The sequence below is a fragment of the Ruditapes philippinarum genome, unplaced genomic scaffold (assembly GCF_026571515.1).
Source record: "Ruditapes philippinarum isolate M1 unplaced genomic scaffold, ASM2657151v2 ctg791_1_1_1_1, whole genome shotgun sequence".
Classification (NCBI taxonomy): Eukaryota; Metazoa; Mollusca; class Bivalvia; order Venerida; family Veneridae; genus Ruditapes; species Ruditapes philippinarum.
In genome coordinates, this window is record NW_026861391.1 from 294,148 (window position 1) to 317,481 (window position 23,334).

Below are 23,334 nucleotides of genomic sequence, written 5' to 3' on the forward strand. Positions count from 1 at the left end.
CAGTAGGCAGACAGAACGATTTAGAAAATGTTTCTTACTTTGATGAATTAAATTTAGGTATTAAAACTAAAACCTAACTTTGGGATATTAAGTCTTTTGAGTGCTGTTGATGATAGTAACATCTGAATTATGCCAGAAGTGAAGAGTCCAACTAGGCTGTACATTGATGCAGTGTAACCAGGTTTTATGCTAATGGCTAGTCAAGATTAGTGATATCATATAAAATATAAATACTAGTAAAATGATTTGAATTCAAAAGGGGAACATGATTATGTTATATACAAACTAAAGCTGATAAAGATGTTGACAGTTACAGGTTTCAAGGTGATGGTGTATTACTAATTGTCATGTTTTCTTTCACAGGGAGTTATGACACCAGTTTGAAGATGATCACGCCCAATTATTACCCTGTGTCTTTTTCTCAAAATCCACATATAACCAAATGGTGTTGGGGAATATATTTGTGGTTGTTTTTGTTAAGAAAATGCACGTTATTAGTGAGTTAGTTGAATTTTGCTCTAATTTTGCTGCACTAGTGATTTAGATTGGTGTGTGTTCTCACATATCTCGCTCTGCCTTGTCTCTTCTAATCAATTCCCATCCTTCTTTGCACGGCAGGACCGCGACGGAATGCGTTTGTCACTTGTAGATGATTACGATGATGGCGACTTCACGTCTACTCAGTCCCAGGACAGTGTTAGCCTTGATATTGCTTCATCTAAAGAGAAACATTCTGCCTCTTACACAAATCTTTTTGACCCTTCGCAGACCATGCCGGTAGGTGCCACATACCAGCAGACAAGGGCTAGCAGCAGTAGTCCTCGGGTATCTGGAAGAAGAGACATACGGTATGATCATTCTCCAAGACCAAAACAAGTTTCCCACCCATCACTTAATAGACCAACTAAACCTCCTTTAGCAGTGGCTGAAGATTTTTCACCTGAAAGTGGCAAACCTCCTAAAGGTAGACTTAATATTAACAGCCCTGGGGCTGATAGATCAAATATTGGTATTGTTAAGCCCAGACCTGGGCAAGCAAGACCTTATCATGACCAGCCAAGAGGTCATGGTCAAAGGTCACAGAAGTTAAATGGTTATCCAATTAGAAGTTCTAGTGAGGAAAGATTCAGGGATTTAGAAAGAAAGCCAGTTGAATCAAAAACTAGTTCACAAGGATATAATAGATATCCTGACGAAAAGACACGTAGATCTAATGAATTTTTAGATAAACGAGGTGGTGCCCAGCAGCATTATCCTCAACAGGGAACCAGTAGAACGTTACCCAATGAGAATAGATATGGTAATAATTATCCAGCCAATCAGAATAGATATTCACATGATGCTGGTGGTGATCCAAATGACCCTGACTATAAAAGACCCATGTCTTTCGTGAAAGCTCTTGAAATGAGTGAAATAATGCAGACTCGTGATAAAGATCAGAAAGAGAGACAACGACGGGAGGAAAAAAAGAAAAGTGTTTACGATTCAGCATATGAAATTTCTGTGTAAAATAAGAACTTTGAGATTAAATTATAGTGTTTCTTTTGATGTTGTAAATATATATTATCCAAAAGTATGTGTAAGGTTTTTGAAACTATTCAAGTGCACAATTCTTATTTTTTTAAAGGGTCTACAATTATCGAATAATTTTGCTTTTAACTTAAGCCTTTTCACCTATCTGTTTCTTTTAAAAGCTTGTTATCTTGATAGCTGATAAGTTAGTTTTTAAAGCTATGTATAAGTTCAGGATATTTATTGTAACACGACGTTTTATAACAGAAATGTTATGCTGAGATTGTAAAAATAATGTTTTGTAAACAGTCAAATAAGTACCTTATTAATTGATAATTCTGTTCTGCACCAATCCATGTTATTTGGCAACATTTTGTTGCCTAAATCTGTTTAAGGTCACTTTCTTTTATAATTTTGCATAGAAAGTGTTAATAGAATAATGAAATTATTTTTTCTTAAATTGGTTGTATTCTTGGATTTAATTTAACTTGAAATTCAAACTGCCTGCTTTACTCTGCTGTAACTGATAGTGATTGTTTATCACCAGTAAGTCCAGTAATTCTAAGTCTATATCAGTCTGTGTATAGTAAAGATAACCAATGAAACTTCAGATAGTAAACCAGTCAAAAATTAAAGCAACTGATTGGTCAAATGAATATTTCTTTTTTGACTGGTCCACAGTTTTCATAATATTGGACCTAATTTTTAAATCAATAAAACAGTAATGTATAGATGCTTTAATGCTTGCATGATTGGTGGAGAAAGATTGTATAGTTGGTGTTGATTTAGCATTCCATGTCACATGACTTGTTCTCTGTTTATAGTTCTAGTTGATTTCTTTCAGGGATTCTGTGTATCATTTTATAGTCTTATTTATAATCATTGTTTTTCCTTTTTTGTTTTTTTTTCTGATTTTATCATGGTACATTATGCTCCTGAGTTTTGAGTTTTACAAATTATTGTTTTGATGGTCATTCTTCATAATAACCAATAAGTGTTAAGATTATGTTTTAAGAATATTTGATACCACTTTCCTGGAACAGTGCTTCTAAGATTTTAAAGCATTTTGTTTATTTTTATTAGATTTATAATGGTTTTAAAATTGCAAACCTATTCAAATAATAAAACATGTTGTCCTGCTCCTTAACTTTCTGTTGAAAGAGACTTTCAGACAAAATAACAATTTTAGAGACAACAGAAAATAACAAATGAATATAAACTTAGTAATGACTTAAGTTTAATCAAGTTAAGTAAAAAATTCATTTATAGCCATGTCAAGCATAACTGTTATTTTAACTTTATGACAAAATAATATTCTAATTTGTATTCAAGACACATTTTTTTTTAATCAAGTATAAGGACAAATTAGGCAGTAAAGCTAGTTATATGGCATTTAAATTAATGATTGATCAGTGTTTAGACATGTGCTTATTTTGTGTATTAGTTGCATGATTTTATTATTCTGGAAATTTATTTTAATATTGATTCATCAACACTTTTAAATATGCTGGACATTTTTCTTACTGTAGAGGATGTTCACAAGAAAAAGACAAAAAAAAACATTAAAAAAATACTTTTAGAAAATAAACTGTTGCTTTGTTAATAACTACACCAAATTAATCTTATCTCTATTTCGTTTTTAAATATTTAAAATTTCCCTCTTACTTGCTCTTCATCATTTTATATGTTCTGAGTTGTTTCATTCATTGAAAGAAATTGTCATAATTAGTACAAAGCACTGCCAGTCATATACTTAATTAATGAAACATTAAAAATAAAATCCGTAAATAAATTGACAAAAATACAGAAATTAATTTATACTGATGGGTTAAATAGATCTACTAGGTATGCCATTTTTGCCAAGTCAGTTTTTGTGTGTCAGGAAACGCCACTACATGTAGAAAAAGAATTAGATTTTACACCTTAACAATAAAAATTTAACTCGCCTCGTTACTATATTATTATCATGTAAATTTCACATCAAATATAAAGTGTATCGAAACAGTTTTTTAATCATTTGTAAATTTTTGGAAACTAAAGGAGGTATAGGAATTATTTGTCATTTGAAAAGAATTTAATAGACTGTCATACTTCAAAAAAAAAATGTCATGTAAAAGACAAGACACAAATTCAACTAGTTGTAACTATTCCAGTCCAAAAGTTCATACTGGTAGTTAAAATACCTTATCCACACCAGGAAAGAGCCTTAGGGGTGGGGTGGCCTGTATACTTAACAGTCTAAAAAGTTTCACTACAGTTGTCTGTTAAAAATTCTTTCACCTTATGAACATAAGCAACATTTGAAACTTACCAGCATGGTCAGCTTGTACATACAGTTCAACCTATTCCAAGCAACACCGTTTGGGATTGTTTCTGAGATTTCATGCTCTTGAGGTAAAATATATTGTGAAGTCTTTACCTTTAGAAGAAGTTTATATCTAAAGAATGGGTAGCTCTGTAGAGAAGGTGTCAATGTTTTTGTTGTCTAACTGGGGAGTTTTATTGGCTACCTGGTTTTATTAATTTGACACTGAATTTCATTCAAAGCAGCACAAGTCGATTAGACAAATGAAGCAGGGTCAATGCTTAATCACTGCTAAACAGATGGCAATTCAAAGAATGGCAATACCATTACACAATCTGTACATGATAAGAAATGGTAAAGCTTATTGAGTTTTGACTATGAAGTATTCGGCCTTAAACCCTTTGTCTGCTGGCAACCGAAGAATCTACCCATGTGACCAGTGCAGACCAAGATCAGCGGACATATCTGTGCCTGTAGCCCCGATCATTGTCTGCACTGTTCGCTGTTCTTAAGTCAGTATTTATTTTTTGCTTTCTTGTTCACTTACCTAAACTGATAAATGGTTTTGTCTTAATTTAAAGATGGATAAGTCCATTTAAACTTATGATGTTAATCTGCTTGTTATATCCATCACATGACACCTGTTTTACACATGTATATAATTCTATATATTCAAAAAAACCAACAAAATTGTGTATAAATATTCAGTCACATGATATGCTGTATTTCGTATGTTAGAAATCCTCATAAGAAATTCATTACATCAATGTATAAATTCATTTCTGCAAGTGGTCCAGCTACTTAATCAGTGTCTCCATTACGAACATTATTTATTATTTACATTGTAAGATAGCCTTGTAAGAATATTTCCTATTATTTGATTTATTCACAAACATCATTAAGCCATGTTCAAGCATTGTATATGGCGAATCATGCAGAGTAGATTAATAGGAAATGTGAAATGTAGTGTATTTTTAGATCAAAGTAATCAAATGTTAGAAATATCACAGACAATAATTTTCTTGTGAATGCAAGGCTGCCATGGAGCATATTATAACACAACAGCACCACACCCATCCATTTCTACCTTCTCTCATGTAATGTTGACTTGCTTAAGCAATTCTGTGTCAATCAGTTTTTGACCTGTTAGAAAATATTGGACTTTATCAATTTACCATTTTAATTTACACAAAAAAATGCAGGCTTGTCACATGTATCAATATAGGAAGTATTTATATTTATTTTAAGAGAATATATTTATTTTTCGAGCAATTGTGTAATAAAAAAAGGGAATTTTCTAACAGTTTTCAAGATCCAATTTCCTGCCACTCTTGTTTATTGAATAGATTTAACCTAGTAAATTAAATTTATGTTGGAATAAGTTTGGGTAATAAACCATAGTAAGCCACAATTTTCAGGATATGATTTCATTAAATTACAAAAGATAACTCTGTGAAGTAGCTAGTTTAGAAATTTTACTTGAATTTACATTATAGCCAAAAAATTCCAAAAGTATGAAATCAGGAATGCCTAATAGTTTATTAATTGTGGAATGCTAAATAACAACATTTTGTAAATGAAGTGAAAGAGAAAACATACATTGTGTAGTTTTACACCAATTTTATTAATATAAAACCAGTATAGAAATTGTTGAAAACTTTGTTTATCTATTCAAATAGTCCATTACTACTTTGTTTTCTCGATTGTTCCCTCTTTTATTTCAAATAGATGTTACAAACTTCATAGATTTTTTTTTCTCTGAATAGATCTCATTTTATTGTTGGTTAGTATTGAGAATTTAGCTTACTGTTTGAATGTACCTGATAACATGAATGTACCTGATAACATGAATGTACCTGATAACATGAATGTACCTGATAACATGAATGTACCTGATAACATGATTTTTAAGATGTCATGTCCTATAGCATGTTGACAAAGCTTTTGAATAATTTGACTTATTGATAAATAAGCTGGGTCACGACAAAACCAACATAGTGCGTTTGCGACCAGCATGGATCCAGACCAGTCTGCGCATCCGTGCAGTCTGGTCAGGATCCATGCTGTTCACTTACTAACTCTTTTACAAGTAGAGAAACTGATAGCGAACAGCATGGATCCTGACCAGAGTGCGCGGATGCGCAGGATGGTCTGGATCCATGCTGGTCGCAAACGCACTATGATGGTTTTGTCGTGGCGCGGCTCAAATTAAATTGTATTATAAACTGATTGTCCAGTGATGCTTGAATTATCCCGTCGTTAAGATGTAACTAAGCTACTGTTATTAAGGGTAGTTCAATGTGACAGGTCTCCAGTACTTTTTGGCATTTCCTGCCGCAGTTTTAATATTTTGATGCTATGATGTTTTACATAAATGAATTTGTTCAAACTGTTTCAAACTTCAAAACAGGACAAGTAAATTACATGTATACAAATTGATGACGGAAAATAAATTGTAATCAGTTACTGTTAAGTTGGATAAGATATTTAGTTTACTAGTTTTCTAATTAAAGAGTTTAGAATTACATATCAGTAAATTGTTATCTGTTAACTTGATCATAAAAATGGCAACAATAAATTGTTGATTAATTACCTGTATTTTGTTCCAAGTCTTAGGTGTATTTTATTTATTTTATAGCTTTATCAGAATTTCTTGGTTATTCTTAATGTAAATGTTTTCAATTTTTTTAGAAAAAAAAAAACTTTCAAAGAAAAATATGCTTTTCATAAATGGCTGCTTTATGGATGTTTTGTAAAGAATGGGATGTCAGCCAAATGACAGAATTCTTGGCCTCTTAAAATCTGTTTTAAAAATATTTTGCAGCTTAATATTATTTTGTTAGATATGATTCATTGTGGGTAACAACTTTGTGTCAATGAAATAATTATTTCAATTTTTGTTAAACATGGCATAGTTTTTGAGTGAATCTGTTATATAAATACAATATATCATCATTTGTCACAAATTGTGTTTTCCTCTATTAATATGATGTATTTAAAGTATTATTATACTAATATCTAGGGAGTGACATTGAATGCTGTGTGGGTACTAATTCTGAAATTAGCCTAATGAGGATAGATATATAGACATGTATTATATAAATTACACATGGCTGTTCGAGTTTTTATAAATGAGCCGTGTCATGACAAAACCAACATAGTGCGTTTGCGACCAGCATGGATCCAGACCAGCCTGCGCATCAGCGCAGTCTGATCAGAATCCATGCTGTTCGCTTGCAAACCCTATTACAAGTAGAGAAACTGATAGCGAACAGCATGGATCCTGATCAGACTGCGCGGATGCGCAGGCTGGTCTGGATCCATGCTGGTCGCAAACACACTATGTTGGTTTTGTCGTGACGCGGCTCAAATATTGTCAGCCTGAGAACTGACATACTGCTGAGGGGTAATATACCAGTTTAAGGGTTGACTATATCAACTAACATCACTGATATTATTTTAATATGCTGAAATTTACATAAAGAAGGGTGATATGAGAAATATTGTCATGAAAATATTCTCTCCCGAGTGTGATATTTATGTGCTCCAGGTAGATATAAAAAATATATCTTTGGGGAATATTCTCTTTGAGGAAGATATTTAATCATAACGCACATTGCATTATAGGTCTATTGATGTTTTAATTTGAAGCATATATTAAGGTACATAGGAACTTAGACTAAGGTATGATTTAACCCCCTGTATGTATTGACCCCTTTCATAAATAAAATAGTAAAACTCTTACTTTTGCTTTCGGTTTGTATCCCAACAGATCTGGCTTACTTCCCTTGTATTTATTATTTTTAAGTAATTCTATTCTTAAAGCCCATACCTAAAACACCTTAATATCCTTTCTTGAATTGCCTAATATACTTAGTAAAATTGTTTAATTTGATTTATTTCTGGTGCTAGTTTTGGACATGATATGCCCGTGTCATGCACCTGTGTTGAGTCATAATGCTTATTATATGTAACTTCATATACTGACTGCTGTACATTGTTAGTGACTGAAAGTGATTTTACTAACTCAGATAATTGATTTCTGAAATTTAAAGCAGGGCACATTAGTTTATTTAAGCTAACCATAGGGAATTCAGGAGTTTTATAACATTGAATAATAGAAGATAATTAAATAAGGAGGGAATTATTCTGAATAAACTGATTCACTAAAAGGTGTGCAATTTTGATGTGTTTTGTGTATAACAAATGTTATAACACATTATAGGTACAAATTAGCAAATTGAATGCTGCATTGTAAACTTGTCTTTTAATTTTATGAAGTATTATATTTTAAGGTAGATATCCTGAATCAATATATGAAAATTTAATTATCAAAAGTGTTTTAAACATTTTGTTACTGCTTGTTGATTGTGTTTATACCTCAGTTTGTTTTAGCTGCCTTTTTTGGTTGCACGATTAGTTTTAACAGGGCTTTATACTGCTAACCTGGGAATTCCTGGATATACATGGTCATAAATGTTTGATTTATCAGTTTTAATCTACATAACACTTTAACTCTATGTGGCGATAGATAATAACACATGTTGCTGCTAGTGTACAGCCGGGCCTGAGCCTGTATGACTGTGCCGTCTGACCACATAGTCATAATACTTGATAAACAAGTTGAAATCCCTTAAAAAAATTGAGAGCTGAAAATTCAGAATTGGACAACAAAATCAGTTGTGAAAAAAAAATGGAGAGCATGAAATTTGTTTGGAGTAAAGAACATCACCTAGATTCCTTGAAGGGGCTGTTGTTAATTTGTTCTTCAAACTTACATAGTAAGGTAAACATACATAGTAAGGATATTTTTGCTTTGACCACCTCCCCACTAACTTGTAAAGATTTAAATCAAATATCTAATAGCAGTAAAAATCTTCCTTTAATATCAGTAAGCACTCCTTGATAAAATGTATGTGATATAACACTATGATTATTGGTTGCCAAATTTGTAAATTTATTACATGCCACAGATGGTCAACATTTATTATATTACATGTTTCATTATATAAATACAAATGTATGTATATCACTACATTAATGTTTTCACCAATTTGACCATAATTTTATCAAGATAAGTGTATAATAAAAAATCAAATTAGTATGCTTTCCTTTCTATCAAGAATTGAATTATTTCTTTTTAATTTTTCCTAAATATACTGAAGAGAAACGAGAGCTTCTGATGTACTATAAGAATTTAATCATTTGTTCACAAGGGTGATTTTTAAGTTATTTTACATAAAGATTAGGATTTTTATGTTCACTTAATCCATAATGAAATTCCTGGAAATTAATGCTTGATAATTATTACTAACTTGTGAAGAAAAATGCTGTTTAAACCTGTTTGTGCCATTTCTGTAATTGCCTTTGCTAATTTATATCGAGAATAAGAGGTTCATTTATTTTTGTTAAAAGTAATTTTAAAAGGGGAGATAATTTTGGTATACACAAGTGTATGTGTACCATTTTTAAGTATAAAAGGGAGATAATAAAGGTATGTTTTTAATTTTGGGAGTATAAAAGGGGAGATAATACTGATTCATGTATAGGTGACAAAATTTCATGTATTTTTGTAAAATATTTAATTGAACAGGATGTATGATTTTGTGAGCCGCACCATGACAAAACCAACATAGTGCGTTTGCGACCAGCATGGAACCAGACCAGCCTGCCCATCAACGCAGTCTGATCAGGATCAATGCTGTTGGCTTAAAAACTATAATACAAGTAGAGAAACTGATAGCGAACAGCATGAATCCTGATCAGGCTGCAGGGATGCGCAGGCTGGTCTGGATCCATGCTGGTTGCAAACGCACTATGTTGGTTTTGTCATGGTGCGGCTCAATGTTTAATTGAACAGGATGCATGATTATGTTATGTTTTGTTTTTATGTAGCCATGTATTCTGTAAATACTTGTACAGTGTATTAGTTTATTACTTTAAATCTGTTGTATTCTTAATGTACTGTTTTAAATGTATTTTTTAATAAAATGAAGAAAAAAAAATGTGATAAAAGAAGTAAAGTAACTTAAGAAACCAGGAATTGTTATGTTGTTTTTCACTTCAGAAGTTTATTCCCAATACAGACAGTATCATGTCAGGAGTTATATTTACAGCACACCAGCAGCTTTGTATAGTATAGAATTTGTCCTGCTTTGAACAGTCTATTCAATGTTTAAAATGATTCCGATATCAAAATGAAGGAGATAAGCTACAAACAGAATAGAGCCTTAGTAGTCTAGTTAAACTCATCGTCGGATACCCACAATTGATAAACATGTCACATAACATGCAATCAATGTTAATGGTTCGGCCGTGGGTATCCGACGACGAGTTAAACTGCACATAATTATGTTCAGGCCTATATACTGATCACTTTTAGCTCCAGCTGGTTCAGTGTTCAAACAGCAAACAACATAGCCTGCCTTCACCAATGTTATAGCTGACCTGGCACTAAACTGATGGTAGAAACTTCTGTTTCAACAGGTTAAGAGTTTACAGCCAAACAATAGCTAGAATTTGATTAAAGTAGCATTTTTCTGATAGATTTGTGTTTGTGGTTCAGTGATCATGTCAAGAGAAATTCATGGTAGTTTTGTTGGATGTTCAGTGGTCAAGTTAAGACAAATTTCATGGTACATGTGTTGGGAGGTTCAGTGGTCATGCAATGACAAATTCATGGCACATGTGTTGGGAGGTTCAGTGGTCATGCAATGACAAATTCATGGCACATGTGTTGGGAGGTTCAGTGGTCAAGTTAAGACAAAATTCATGGTACATGAGTTGGGAGGTTCAGTGGTCATGCAATGACAAATTCATATCTTTGGATCTATTACTTTTCTAAATATTGCCTCACATGCACAAATACTAGAGGTGATTAGCTAGAATGCTAATACTAATAGCATATTACACCATACATGTACCACCAAAACAGGCCTTGATGTTGGCAGCTCATCCTTGAAAATTGTACTATTTCAAATTCAAAAATAAACATGGATATAAATCTAGCAGTGGTATTCATTCCTGACCTGGTCTATTCTTGTATTTACAACGGGTTATTAATGGCCCCAGTCATGACCACATACATGTTTTACTATTTATATTATCAGTAACTACAATGACAGTGTTTGGAAGGAAATACTGTTTAAAATTGCTGTTTATGCTCTGATTGATGAATATCAATATGAAAACCTGTATTTCTGTGTAAATTGTGCATTGTCATTCAGTGTTCATCAAAGGAATCCATTACAAATATATTATCTGATATAATCCTCTGATGAGTTATTAAGGCTGTGATAGCAGAATGTGATAGATTTATATTGAACAAGACCTGTCCTAGGGTAAGTAGGCTCCACTTTTCTCGACTGTATAAAGAGATAAATTGAATCAAAGTTCACATTGACCTTTTGACTCAAAATTGATCATGGCAGGTAGAACTCGTCACGGTGCATTTACATGTAAAGTTCCTTGGTCACTTTGAACTTATGGCCACTTTAGTGTCCTGTGGATACAGGCCCCTGTGACTGACCTTTCCTTGCCACAGAGTGAGCTATTAGGATCAATGAATGCCTGTCGTTTGTCAACACTTAGTTTAATACTCTTTGGTCACATTTTTGACTTAGTTGTAACAAAAATTGGTCTGGATGTTTGTTCCAGTAATAACTCGTACAAGTTCAAATATACAGGTCATCAAAGATGAAAAACTAGGTCACATGACCCAAAAATAGAAAAAATCTTGTTGACAATATTGAGTAGAGGCTACTATTTCAGTCCAGATATACAAACTATATTCGTTTTAATATTGGTCATCTGATTATCACTGACTGACTGAGTTTAAAGTCATTTTGTAGGAAGACCTTGGATGCCTGTCTTGGATGCATTACTTCATAACCAGAATAGGACCACTGATGTTTTACATACTGACTGGATAGCTGCCTTGGAGTAAGGGTTATCAAAATGAGACAGTCAACAAAACTTAAATTAAAAGTTCATGCACATTTTTTCTCTTCAAAATATTTACGATATTCCAATTCTCAGTGACTAGAAATTTTATTGGCACAAAGTAATTACAACAAAAAACATCATGCATTGTTTTCTTTTTCATTTTTACAGCAACTTTTTAGGAACCTGTTCTACAGATATTAATCAACAAAACTATTATCATCATATTAAATTGTGTATATTTCACTGGTCACTTTCACACCACTTATGAATCTTTTTGTTTGTGAGATAACACAAGAGTTGCTGGCAAGACTATTCTAAATGCTTGACACTAAAACAAGAGCTTGGATAATGTAGAATCTTAGTTCAAAAAAGGGTTATAATTCCATCAAAATCCATGTTAGAGTTATGGCCCTTAAATAGAGACAACTTTTGCTCTAGTCAATTAAGTTTCAACCTTTTTCATTAAGTAGTTTTGGAGATATCAACTTGCACGCAAAATCTTAACCAAAGTGTGATAGCAAAGCCCTAGTGAATGCAATAGCTCTCCCTACTCTTCAAAAAGTTCAGCTTAAAATCGGTCTAAAAATACACTTAATCATGTTTAAAGTAACAAAGTTTTATTTTATTTTAAACTTAAAACAGAAAAAAATGTATCAATAATAAAACTCTTTTTCTATTTAATAACACATATTTCAATTAGTATGGTAATGGCACAAAACATTTAAAACCACTCTAACTTTAATTAAGATTACAAATAACAACTAGAGGCATGCACTTCTATAATATATGATGGGTAAAAGTCCCCACATAGAGGGCATTCTACTTGTATTACCCCTAGTCCACTATCACTGTTTACATTGTTCGTAGAAGTACGAGTAATACTTTCACGAACATTATTCGCTCTACTTGTGTCAGTTCTAACAATTACTGGCAGTACATCATTATCATCATCACTGTCATCCGAAAGTTCTATTGCACTAAATCTTGTCTTTGCTATACCAGTACTTTGCCTCCTATTTTTACTGTTTACCACAATTTTAGCTTGGCCTGAAGAAAAGTTCTCAGATCTATTATTTCTTATTTGCCTGCTTGGTGGGACAGTTTCTTGTAGAATTGACTGACTCTGACTGTATTGTGAATCATCATTGTTTGTCTGTGATTCATATTTATCTAACATATATTGTTGAGACTCAATCACCGGACTGGGAATACTAGATGATGAACTGACTGAGTTAAGAGAAAAATTCTGCCTATCTGTTACTGTAGTTGAGTATGTAGAACTATTACAACAGTTTGATGGTGAGTTAGAAAATGACTGATCACTGTTTGTAGAATTCCTCTGTTGGTGTAGACGTCTTTCAGCTGCTAAAAGCCATGGGGGTGACTTTATTTGCTCATTCTTTGACCCCTGACCTACTTCCTGACTGGTTCCCATCCTGCTACTTGTTCCTAGTTTGTGACCTGGACTGGTACTGAGTTTCGGATTGGATACTACGGTATTGTTTGGAGTTCTAGCTGATAACCATGGTGAATCACAGGAACTTGTTTTGTTTTTATTCTTCCATGTTGTACAAGTCTGTTGATGAATGGACAGCTGAGTTTCTCCAAAACATTCTGCAAGAGTTAATATATATACATGTATATGCTATTTAGTAGCAAAACATTGACTGTTACTAATTTCATGATTAAGTAACAAGCTTGTAACAACTCATATACTTATAAAGAAAAAGGAAAATCGTCAACACTATAATTACCCTCCTTCAATAAATAACAAACTCCCCAAACCTTGTTAAAGTAAAGGAACCATGACCTTGACTTAAACAAAGGCATAGTAAAAGCATCAAAAATCACTTTCTTTTTGTTCTCAGGATGGCCAATTATATTTCAACTAGAACTCCGCAAGTCGGATGTGTCACCTTGTGAACAATATAGTTTAGGAGAAATGGCCAGGACAAAAATGAAATATGAAAATTAACAAAGGGCAATAGCTCAAAAAATAAGAAGTGCAGAGCAGCAGTTTCTGTGCACTGCACTATCAATAAGATCTATCATCCTATGAAGTTTCAAGTCTAAAGCTTTTATACTTTAGGAGAAATGGCCTGGACAAAAATAAAGTATGTAAATTAACAAAGAGCAATAACTCAAAAAATAAGAAGTGCAGAGCAGCAGTTTCTGTGCACTGCACTTCTTATCAATAAGAACTATCATCCTATGAAGTTTCAAGTCCATAGCTTTTATACATTAGGAGAAATGGCCCGGACAAAAATAAAGTACTTAAATTAACAAAGAGCAATAACTCAAAAAATAAGAAGTGCAGAGCAGCAGTTTCTGTGCACTGCACTTCTTATCAATAAGAACTATCATCCTATGAAGTTTCAAGTCCATAGCTTTTATACATTAGGAGAAATGGCCCGGACAAAAATAAAGTATGAAAATTAAGGAAGGGCAATAACTCAAAAATTAAGAAGTGCAGAGTACTGGTTCTTGTGCACTTCACTTCGGGTCATTATAAGAAGCATGCATACCAAGTTTGAAGTCAATCTGACTTATAACAACTGACTTATGCTCCAGACAAGCTTCAGGGGATGCTGACCCCGCCGACAAAAGTAACCCCTATATTCGACACAAAAAGCATCCATGAATGATGCTCTATGAGGCTGCTAACCTGGCTCTTGTATACAGTTTGTTGTCTTAGTATTTATGGATATTCTCACAATCCATCCATGAATAAAAAACAAAGTAATGAACACAAAAGGATCATCTATTCACAATCATGACTTTTGAAATACATGAGTTACCTTAACCTTGAAGGTGGACACCTAATTCTTGTTGACAAGGCCATCATCAAAGCTCTTTTATGAAGAATTCATACAAGGATTGCAGTTGCACTTGTGAATTCAAATGCACTGTATTCTTGATTTTGAATGCAACACACTGTATTGTACTGACACATTTATGCAAAATTATTTCAAAATCCACCATTACGGACCAGACAGACACATGAAACATTAAAAAACTATTTGGCACCCTTTTGGCCATAAAAACACAGTTATTTTTAACATTCTGACTATACTGTACAGACGTGTTTCTTACGAAATATCATAGGTCAGTGACATTTTTATATTTGCAATTGACAGATTTGATGTTTTATCAACTGACAAATGCAGCAAGCTTACACTACTGTTAATTGAGGACATCACCTAAGATCAATAGTTTTCTGCAATTTTATGTACATATAATAATGTGTGTGTATTACAACTAAATGGTTACCAAAGTAAAGCCTAAATGTGTACAATAGGCTTGGAAGATTGTTAATTGTTGACAAGGTGAATACATCAAAGAAGAATATTCATGGAAATTCAAAAACCTATTATCTAAGTTTTGGTTTCGTTGTTTTTAAGCAGGAATTACAATGTAATATAATTATCATTCAAGTAAGACAAAAAGACATTAAGTTACAAAGTGGTAGGACCTCTTCATTTTACACAATGTCAAAGGGAGAGAAATCTAACAAACACAAATTGAGATTTTTTGAAGTTACTTCCCTGTTAAAAAACCTAAAATTTAAAAACTTGGAAAATTTGAATAAATTCGTTCCCCTATGCAAGATAACAGCATGATTCAAAGTTAATCTAAAACCTGCTTTAATCACATATTCATTGCAAGAGACCCTCATGTAATTTTGGTATGTTAATTTTGGTATGTTCTAAACTTCCAATTTTCATTGGTTTATACCTCTACAACTCACAACAATCCTCATGATATATACATACCATTACATCCTTCACATCTGATAAAACTTGTTAGTCTAACCTCCAAACTGGCTGTGTTAGTTCTGAAAAAATAAATGTTTGTCTTATTCTTTAAACACAGATACTTGCTAGTGAAGAAGAAATGTGAAATTCCAACCAAGATTTAACAAGTTATTATGGCATCAAAATCATTCTATAAGCAGATGTGAATGACAAAGCATTAGAAAACAAATATACTTCTGCAAGTTTAATATTTACAGCACTTCAGTTATTCAATAGATATCTCTTTAACCTTAAGATGTGACTTGTACAAAACTTCTGCATTAGTTAGAAAAGTTATACAGGCAGTAAGCCACAATGAGTTTACCAGAGTATGGTTCAGCTACAACATTGTTCCTGGGCAGGCTGTCAAGCAGTTTACCAGTACCAATTGCCTTCACTTCCACAAGGAACTGATGTTACTTCTGTACATGCCAAAGCAGAGGTACAGTGGGAATGACCGTAGAAATGACTTTATGATGAACCACAATTAAATTTCATGATTAATTACAACGAAAGTGACCTGCACCTTCCGGAATCGAACCAGGATTGCCCGATCCACAGTCCAACGCTCTACCAATTGAGCTAACCGAACCAGAATTGTAATAATGAATATCAACATTTCAGAGGGGATTACCTTTTAGATTTGTTCATGCCACTGCCATCTGATGTGACATCAAAACTTGCCATAGTCTTAGACTTCAATGCTGCACATCTTCGTTCATGGGCACTTAATAAAGCATCACCAAAATAATCTGAAGTAAAGACAATATCATATCTAGCCTATCTGTGTTTGTACTGTATGTAGGATTATAGTTTATGGTACCATATATGGCCACATTCCAGCTTTACTTGTTGGAGCAGATCTCAATATCCCAACCAATGTTCAAGCTAGTACCTGGGTCAAATCACCAATCTTCAATTACCTAGCTAAACAGCTTCCATACAAGACATAATTTAAAAGTCCTATACAGGATTCAAACCAACATTGGTTAAAGGCAAAACATTCAAAGTGAGTGATTAAGATAATATAAACATGAATATCCTGTTTAAATAGATGTTATCTGGAACTCCGCAATTGTAGGTTTTCCCCCAACAAATCCGTAGGTACAAACTTTAACCGTTATAGCTTCACAGTGCACTACTTGTCATGAGAAGAATAAGAAATAAAATGATAAATAATGGCCATTATTTGGCACTACAGCCCCTGATAAGACTGTCCTAACCACAGCACTGTGAACATGAGACAATATGCACTTCAAGTCCAAAGGCACATAACTGTCACAGATCAGTAAATTGTAACCATGTTTGTTCACTAATGTCCTTGTATTATATTCAAGTACAATAAACATGTTTTCCACAAGTAAATATCAACATCTCCTCATAAATCTGAATAAATGGCATGAGACAATGCTTTGTCAATGAAATCATCAACATAAAAATATTAACCACTGGACTCAAATACTGATGGTAAGATAAGAATTTAATACAGCAGGCATGAGTTAAACAAAACCCTACCTCCACAGCCTGTACATTTGGTAAACCCTCTAGGTGTAGGCATCTCCTCATGTGTAACACTCACATCAGCCTGCATTACTGGTTTCCTTCAAACAAGTAACAAAGTTGTATGCATGTTTTTCGTAACTTAAAAATCATTTACCGAAAAAATAGCTAAAAGTTCTGCACCACAAAATATGGGAATAAAGTTTTATGTACTATATAATAAGCAAACAAACTACCACCTTACATTTTTTTTTCTTTTAACACTAAAGTTAACAATGACAATCTTTCTTTGTATTGTGTGTAATCTGGTGAGAGGAAGAAGATGAATTAGACCAAACAACTTATAAATAGGTTTAAACATATTATAACCTGGTTTCCTTGACTTCCTGTATCATTTTTTGGACAGGAACAACATCTGATTTCTAATTATATTGAATTTTGTAATAATTATAACATAAATGCACCTTGTTTGCACACCTCCCCTATCCTTCTTTTTGCCCCTACCTCTTCCTCTACCTCGACGACCTGTCTGAGGACTACAAATATCTGATGAAAGGTCAAGGTCATCTATGGAGCTAGTACTGACAGGAGTGCTGGTACGTTTACCTCTACCCCTTCCTGAAATATTGAAGCTATCTAATGATTTTATATCTACCAGTTAAAGCAGCATGCCTCAAGATTCCTGCTAATATTCATGAAGATTTGGAAAATGTATTAAAAAGGAAAATACAAAATGTATTGTAAAGTGAACAAAGCAAATAATCTACACATTGCAAATGGCATTAACAAACATGTGTAAATTACCAAAAAGGTGCCAAAATATGCAAAAATTGCACTTTTTACTTAACTTACGCAGTAGAAATATTGTGAAAAATACTACAAAGTTGGTCATCAATTGCACATTGTATGGAAATTATTACTTATTTTTTTACTTAAAATTCAGTATATTTTTCTGAAGTTGCTTTTCTTTAAAAAATTTTGCTCATCTGGAGGCATGCAGCTTTAAAATTGAGGTTACAAACTTACAAGCACCAAGAAAATGGTTAAACAGACTATGACAACTTTTCAGTTAAACTATGGAGGAAAACAAGGGTATGAAGGTTTAACAAACTCTTTGGAGATATCTAAAGGGTAAAAAGGAATAAAATTTAGAAAGTTTACACATAGACTGGCGGCAGGGACTATATCTACCCATACAACCAGTGCAAACCAAGATCAGCTGGCACGTCTGTGCTACCTGCTCATGGTCTGCACTGTTCACTATGGATTGACAGATAGACAAGACCATTTACAATATTTAGCAGGCTATGGGTTAAAATTCCTATAAGAAAGCAAGTGAACATTTTTGTTACCTCTTCCTCGACCTCTGCCACGTCCACGACCTCTACGACCCTTTGAGACATTGACCTCAATATCTGTATTTAACCAACTGTCATCATCAGAACTGTCAGATCCAAAATTTACTTTGGCAACTGGTGAACATTTGTCCATGGAAGACAAGAAATCTGTTGTACTATTTTCAACAGACAAGGAATCTTTTCTAGAACATGAAACATCTAGAATATTATCAAATGTTATAACAGAAGAAACTGGGTCTTGTGACAATTGTGAATCTATATCGGATTCCCGTCCTCTAAGACCTTTGTACTGGAAAGGGGTACCAGGCGATGAGACACAGTCTCCTATTGGTCCAGACTGCTTTGCCTTCTTCAGTTGTCCAATCAGATCTTTCTTTTCACCAACTGACTGGTTCTCATTAGATTTTAATTTCTGCATCACAGTAAGTGGACTATTTTTTTCTGTAACAATCTTCTTACTCGGTGGAGTGTTATTTACAGCATCTAATTTTCTTTTAACACCAGGTTTTTTAGCTTCTGTTAGCTTCTTTAAATTGTTCTCATTATTTTTTGTGACATCTGTGTTTTCCTTTTTGTCACAGTTTTTATCCCTGACACAAGTTGGGGGTAGCTTTTCCTTTCTTTCAGTATCAACAGTTTTGTTTGTTTTGTCATTAAAAGCTGATGTCAAATATTCTGTAGCTTTCTGAATGAAAATTTTCTTTTCATCTTTGGTCAGCTTCCGACGTTTCTTTCTTTCAAATTTATGTCTTACATCTGAAAATATTACAACTCACTATCAAAACAAGAACATACTTTCTGCAACCTTCAAATCCAATCTTTAATAACAATCCAACTTGATCACACAACAATGTTTTATGCAATGAACAACAACTTTTAGATTCTCCATTATCATACTTCCATATATCTTTTCCAATCCCATATTTTTCAATATGGCTTTTGTAACTATTGAACAGGGAGCTCAAGTTTAAATTGTGTTTACTCGTCTATTTTCTTAAGTCTTTAATTTTTATTAAAGAAATTTTTCAAAAAGGATAAGGCACACATATTACACTTAAATAATGTTAAGAAAACAATGCTCAACATTACTATACAACCACTTACATATAATTAATTATCTAAGAAATAAACAACCCTACCTGCCATTGTTATGGTATCAAACTCTTTCGGGTCTATCACTAATTGCTTTAAAAACTCGTCAACTTCTTCCTCAAACTATAATCAAGACAAAGAGGTAAGTCTTTACAATGTTAAAATTATATAATGGATTTTACTGCTTTAAATTTTAAAACTATCAATCCTTCTGTAGGGTTTCAATATACCAAGAAGACATTAATGGCCATAGATTGCTCACCTGAGAACCAATGATTGATTAACAGGTCATAATCCTTCAATGCTGTTGTTAAATGAAATAGCAGATAACTACAAACAACTTGACATCACAAAAGCTCACATCTGAGAACTTGGTGGTCAGATGAGCTAAAATAGCTAGAACTACTTAGCCAACAATAAGTAGTGTGGTATGACCACTGAAATATGACCCCTGAATAACACAAGTCACATGGGCATATCATTAACACTGCTAGCTTTACCTGTTAAAAATTGTATTCATAGTTATTTGTTGAAATAAAATATCTGCATATGTTGCTTGTTTTTTCTACATTGTAAATAAATATATATATGAATAAACTGACACTACACTGAGATATAAAAATCAACTGTTCTAGGGCCATAACTAAGATATAGACATAGCTATATAACTGTTAGAACTCTTGTGCTCATGGGAACTAAAACGGTATAAACTTTCAATGCAAAAAAAAACAACATACAGTACAAGAACAAACCTGTGGGCCATATTTTTGTTCTACCCTACTGGAGTACAAGCTCGACTTTTCCTGGTTAGGTACAGGACTCTGCACGTTATATGACTTAGTTTTGTTTCCTGAAGCAGCAAGTACAAGTTTGGCAGTACGAGACAGAGAGTCACCGTGTTCCATACCATTCTCAGAACTAGCAGCTATCTTCAGTAATCTGGACTTCAGTTGACCATTTGACTTGTTCAATCTGTGAATAGAAAAACATCTAAATAATATTTAGTGAAGAGAAACACTTTTCAAGGGCTGGTATTTCTCTTTTTTTCTCACTTAAGTTATTTTGATAAGAAAAAACAAGATTGCATTTGAGAAAAATGCTATGCCACCGCATTAATACAACACTAAATAGTAGTGTAGGAACAGATTTTTTTTGCTTCTATACAATTTTGAAGATTGTCATAATGCATAGATCCCTGACCTATCTAATTCTTATTATCAGATTAGCGGTTAAATCTGTTGTTAACTCAATAAAAGATCAGAGTAGGAATATATCAATGCACTCGAGTCTAGTGAATTTGGTGGTGAAGGTCATATTTCACACAATCTAAATTTCATGACTACATCAAAGGACAACAAAGTAAGACACTTTGTCAAAATCTAGGTCAAGAGATTGAAGATTTTTCAAGTTTTTACATTATACATATAAGGAAAACTATCGCCTCTGAGTCAGGGCAATTTTAACACTAGGGGCATAATCAAAACAACTTTAGTAGAGGACCCATAGATGATATTACATACCAAATATCATAGCTCTAAGCCTTGTACCTTCAGACAGAAAGATTTTTTGATTTTTTACTAAATGTACATATAGTGAAAATCAATGACCCCGGGGCGGGGGCAATTTTGACCCCAGGGCTGTAATTTGAACAGTCTTGCTAGAAGTTCACTTCACAATGTTTCATGCAAAATATCTTACTTCTAGCATTTGTCAATTGCTAGAAGATATTTTTTTTAACTTTTTACTATAAGCTTTTACTATACCCATATAAGGAAAACCAATGACCCCAGGGGCGGGGCCGATTTTGACCACAGGGCTATAATTTGAACAATCTTAGTAAGGGTCTACCAGACAATGCCTGATGCAAAATATCTAAGCTCTAGGCATTTTAGGTCTTTACAAGAAGGTATTTTAAGTTTTTACTATATGTACATATAGTGAAAATCAATGACCCCCGGGGGGGGGGGCCGATTTTGACCCCAAGGCTATAATTTGAACAATCTTAGTAAGGGTCTACCAGACAATGCCTTATGCAACATGTCTAAGCTCTAGGCGTTTTAGGTCTTTACAAGAAGGTATTTTAAGTTTTTACTATATGTACATATAGTGAAAATCAATGACCCCCGGGGCGGGCCGATTTGGACCCCAGGGCTATAATTTGAACAATCTTATTAAGGGTCTACCAGACAATGCCTTATGCAAAATATCTAAGCTCTAGGTGTTTTAGGTCTTTACAAGAAGGTATTGTAAGTTTTTACTATAGGTACATATCCTTTCGACGGCAATAGCGTAATAAAACGTACCGAAAAATCGACTTCTCAAAAGCCGGGCACTATAGTCATAAGAAGGCTATAACGTAATAAACCGGTATAAAATTTTAGCTTCCTGAAAGCCACTACTGTTTGTCGTAGGAAGGCCAACAAAATTTAGTTTTAAATTACTAAATTCTTGAAGTTTACCTTTCATTTATTTCATTCTGTTAAATGTTGTTCAAATAACAAGAGGGCCATGATGGCCCTGAGGTCGCTCACCTGTATATAGCCCCCCCCCCCCCCCCCCCCCCCGCCCGGGCCAATTTTTACCCAAGGGCTTTTATTTGAACAGACTTGGTAGACACCCATAAGAAGATGTTTCATGCTAAACATCTAAGTTCTAGCTCATTGGGTTTTTTAAAAGAAGATTTTTAAGTTTTTACTATACACATATAGTTAAAAAACAATGACACCCCTGGGGCAGGGCCAGTTTTGACCCCGGGCTTTTATTTGAACAAACTTTGTAGATGTTTACTTAAAGATGTTTCATGTATAATATCTAAACTCAAGCTATTTGGGTTTTTTCAAAGAAGATTTTTAAGTTTTTGCTATACACATATAAGGAAAATCAATGACCCCCGGGGCAGGGCCAGTTTTGACCCCAGGGCTTTTATTTGAACATACTTGGTAGACACCCATTAGAACATGTTTCATGCTAAATATCTTAGCTCTAGCTCTTTGATTTCTTTAAAAGATTTTTTAAGTTTTTACTATATGCATATAGGGAAAATCAATGACCCCCTTGGGCGGGGCCAATTTTGACCCCAGGGCTTTTATTTGAACAAACTTGGTAGACACTCATTAGAAGATGTTTCATGCTAAATATCTTAGCTCTACCTCTTTGGGTTCTTTAAAAGAAGATTTTTTAAGTTTTTACTATATGCATATAGGGAAAATCTATGACCCCCTGGGACGGGGCCAATTTTTGACCCCAGGGCTTTTATTTGAACAAACTTGGTAGACATTCACTAGAAGATGTTTCATGCTAAATATCTAAGCTCTAGCTCTTACGGTTCTTTAAAAGAAGATTTTTTAAGTTTTTACTATATGCATATAGGGAAAATCAATGACCCCCTGGGGCAGGGCCAATTTTGACCCCAGGGCTTTTATTTGAACAAACTTGGTAGAGCACTCACTAGAAGATATTTCATGTCAAATATCTTAGCTCTAGCTCTTTGGGTTCTTTAAAAGAAGATTTTTTAAGTTTTTACTATATGCATATCGGGAAAAATCGATGACCCCCTGGGGCAGGGCCAATTTTGACCTCAGGGCTTTTATTTGAACAAACTTGGTAGACACTCACTAGAAAGATGTTTCATGCCAAATATCTTAGCTCTAGCTCTTTGGGTTTCTTTAAAAGAAGATTTTTTAAGTTTTTACTATATGCATATAGGGAAAATCAATGACCCCTGGGGCGGGGCCAATTTTGACCCTAGGGCTTTTATTTGAACAAACTTGGTAGACACTCATTAGAAGATGTTTCATGCCAAATATCTAAGCTCTAGCTCTTACGGTTC

The 23,334-nt window shown here is 33.6% G+C and overlaps 2 protein-coding genes across 4 annotated transcripts in view; one reads left to right on the plus strand and one right to left on the minus strand.

Annotated features, from left to right (window-relative positions):
- Positions 1–9,856, plus strand: part of LOC132715469 (palmitoyltransferase ZDHHC8B-like) — a 37,100-nt gene extending 27,244 nt beyond the window's left edge. Inside the window, exons 8-9 of one of the 3 annotated variants that reach the window (XR_009623688.1) lie at positions 619–8,572; positions 8,604–9,856. Coding sequence is in view for 2 of the 3 variants with exons in the window: in XM_060698472.1 (XP_060554455.1) it covers positions 619–1,509 (891 nt within the window). In the remaining variant the exon portion in view is untranslated. Of the gene's footprint in view, positions 1–618 lie in introns of all 3 variants that reach the window. The other 2 variants (XM_060698474.1, XM_060698472.1) reach the window with 2 other exon arrangements.
- A 1,991-nt stretch (positions 9,857–11,847) lies between these two features.
- The window catches only part of LOC132715470 (uncharacterized), a 30,226-nt gene continuing 18,739 nt past the window's right edge, over positions 11,848–23,334 (minus strand). The window contains exons 5-12 of the mRNA XM_060698475.1: positions 20,258–20,477; positions 19,553–19,628; positions 18,408–19,169; positions 17,520–17,673; positions 17,071–17,156; positions 16,190–16,307; positions 15,535–15,596; positions 11,848–13,375 (exon numbers count right to left, since the gene is read on the minus strand). Coding sequence (XP_060554458.1) covers positions 12,510–13,375; positions 15,535–15,596; positions 16,190–16,307; positions 17,071–17,156; positions 17,520–17,673; positions 18,408–19,169; positions 19,553–19,628; positions 20,258–20,477 — 2,344 coding nt within the window. The 3' untranslated portion in view covers positions 11,848–12,509. The remainder of the gene's footprint in view (positions 13,376–15,534; positions 15,597–16,189; positions 16,308–17,070; positions 17,157–17,519; positions 17,674–18,407; positions 19,170–19,552; positions 19,629–20,257; positions 20,478–23,334) is intronic.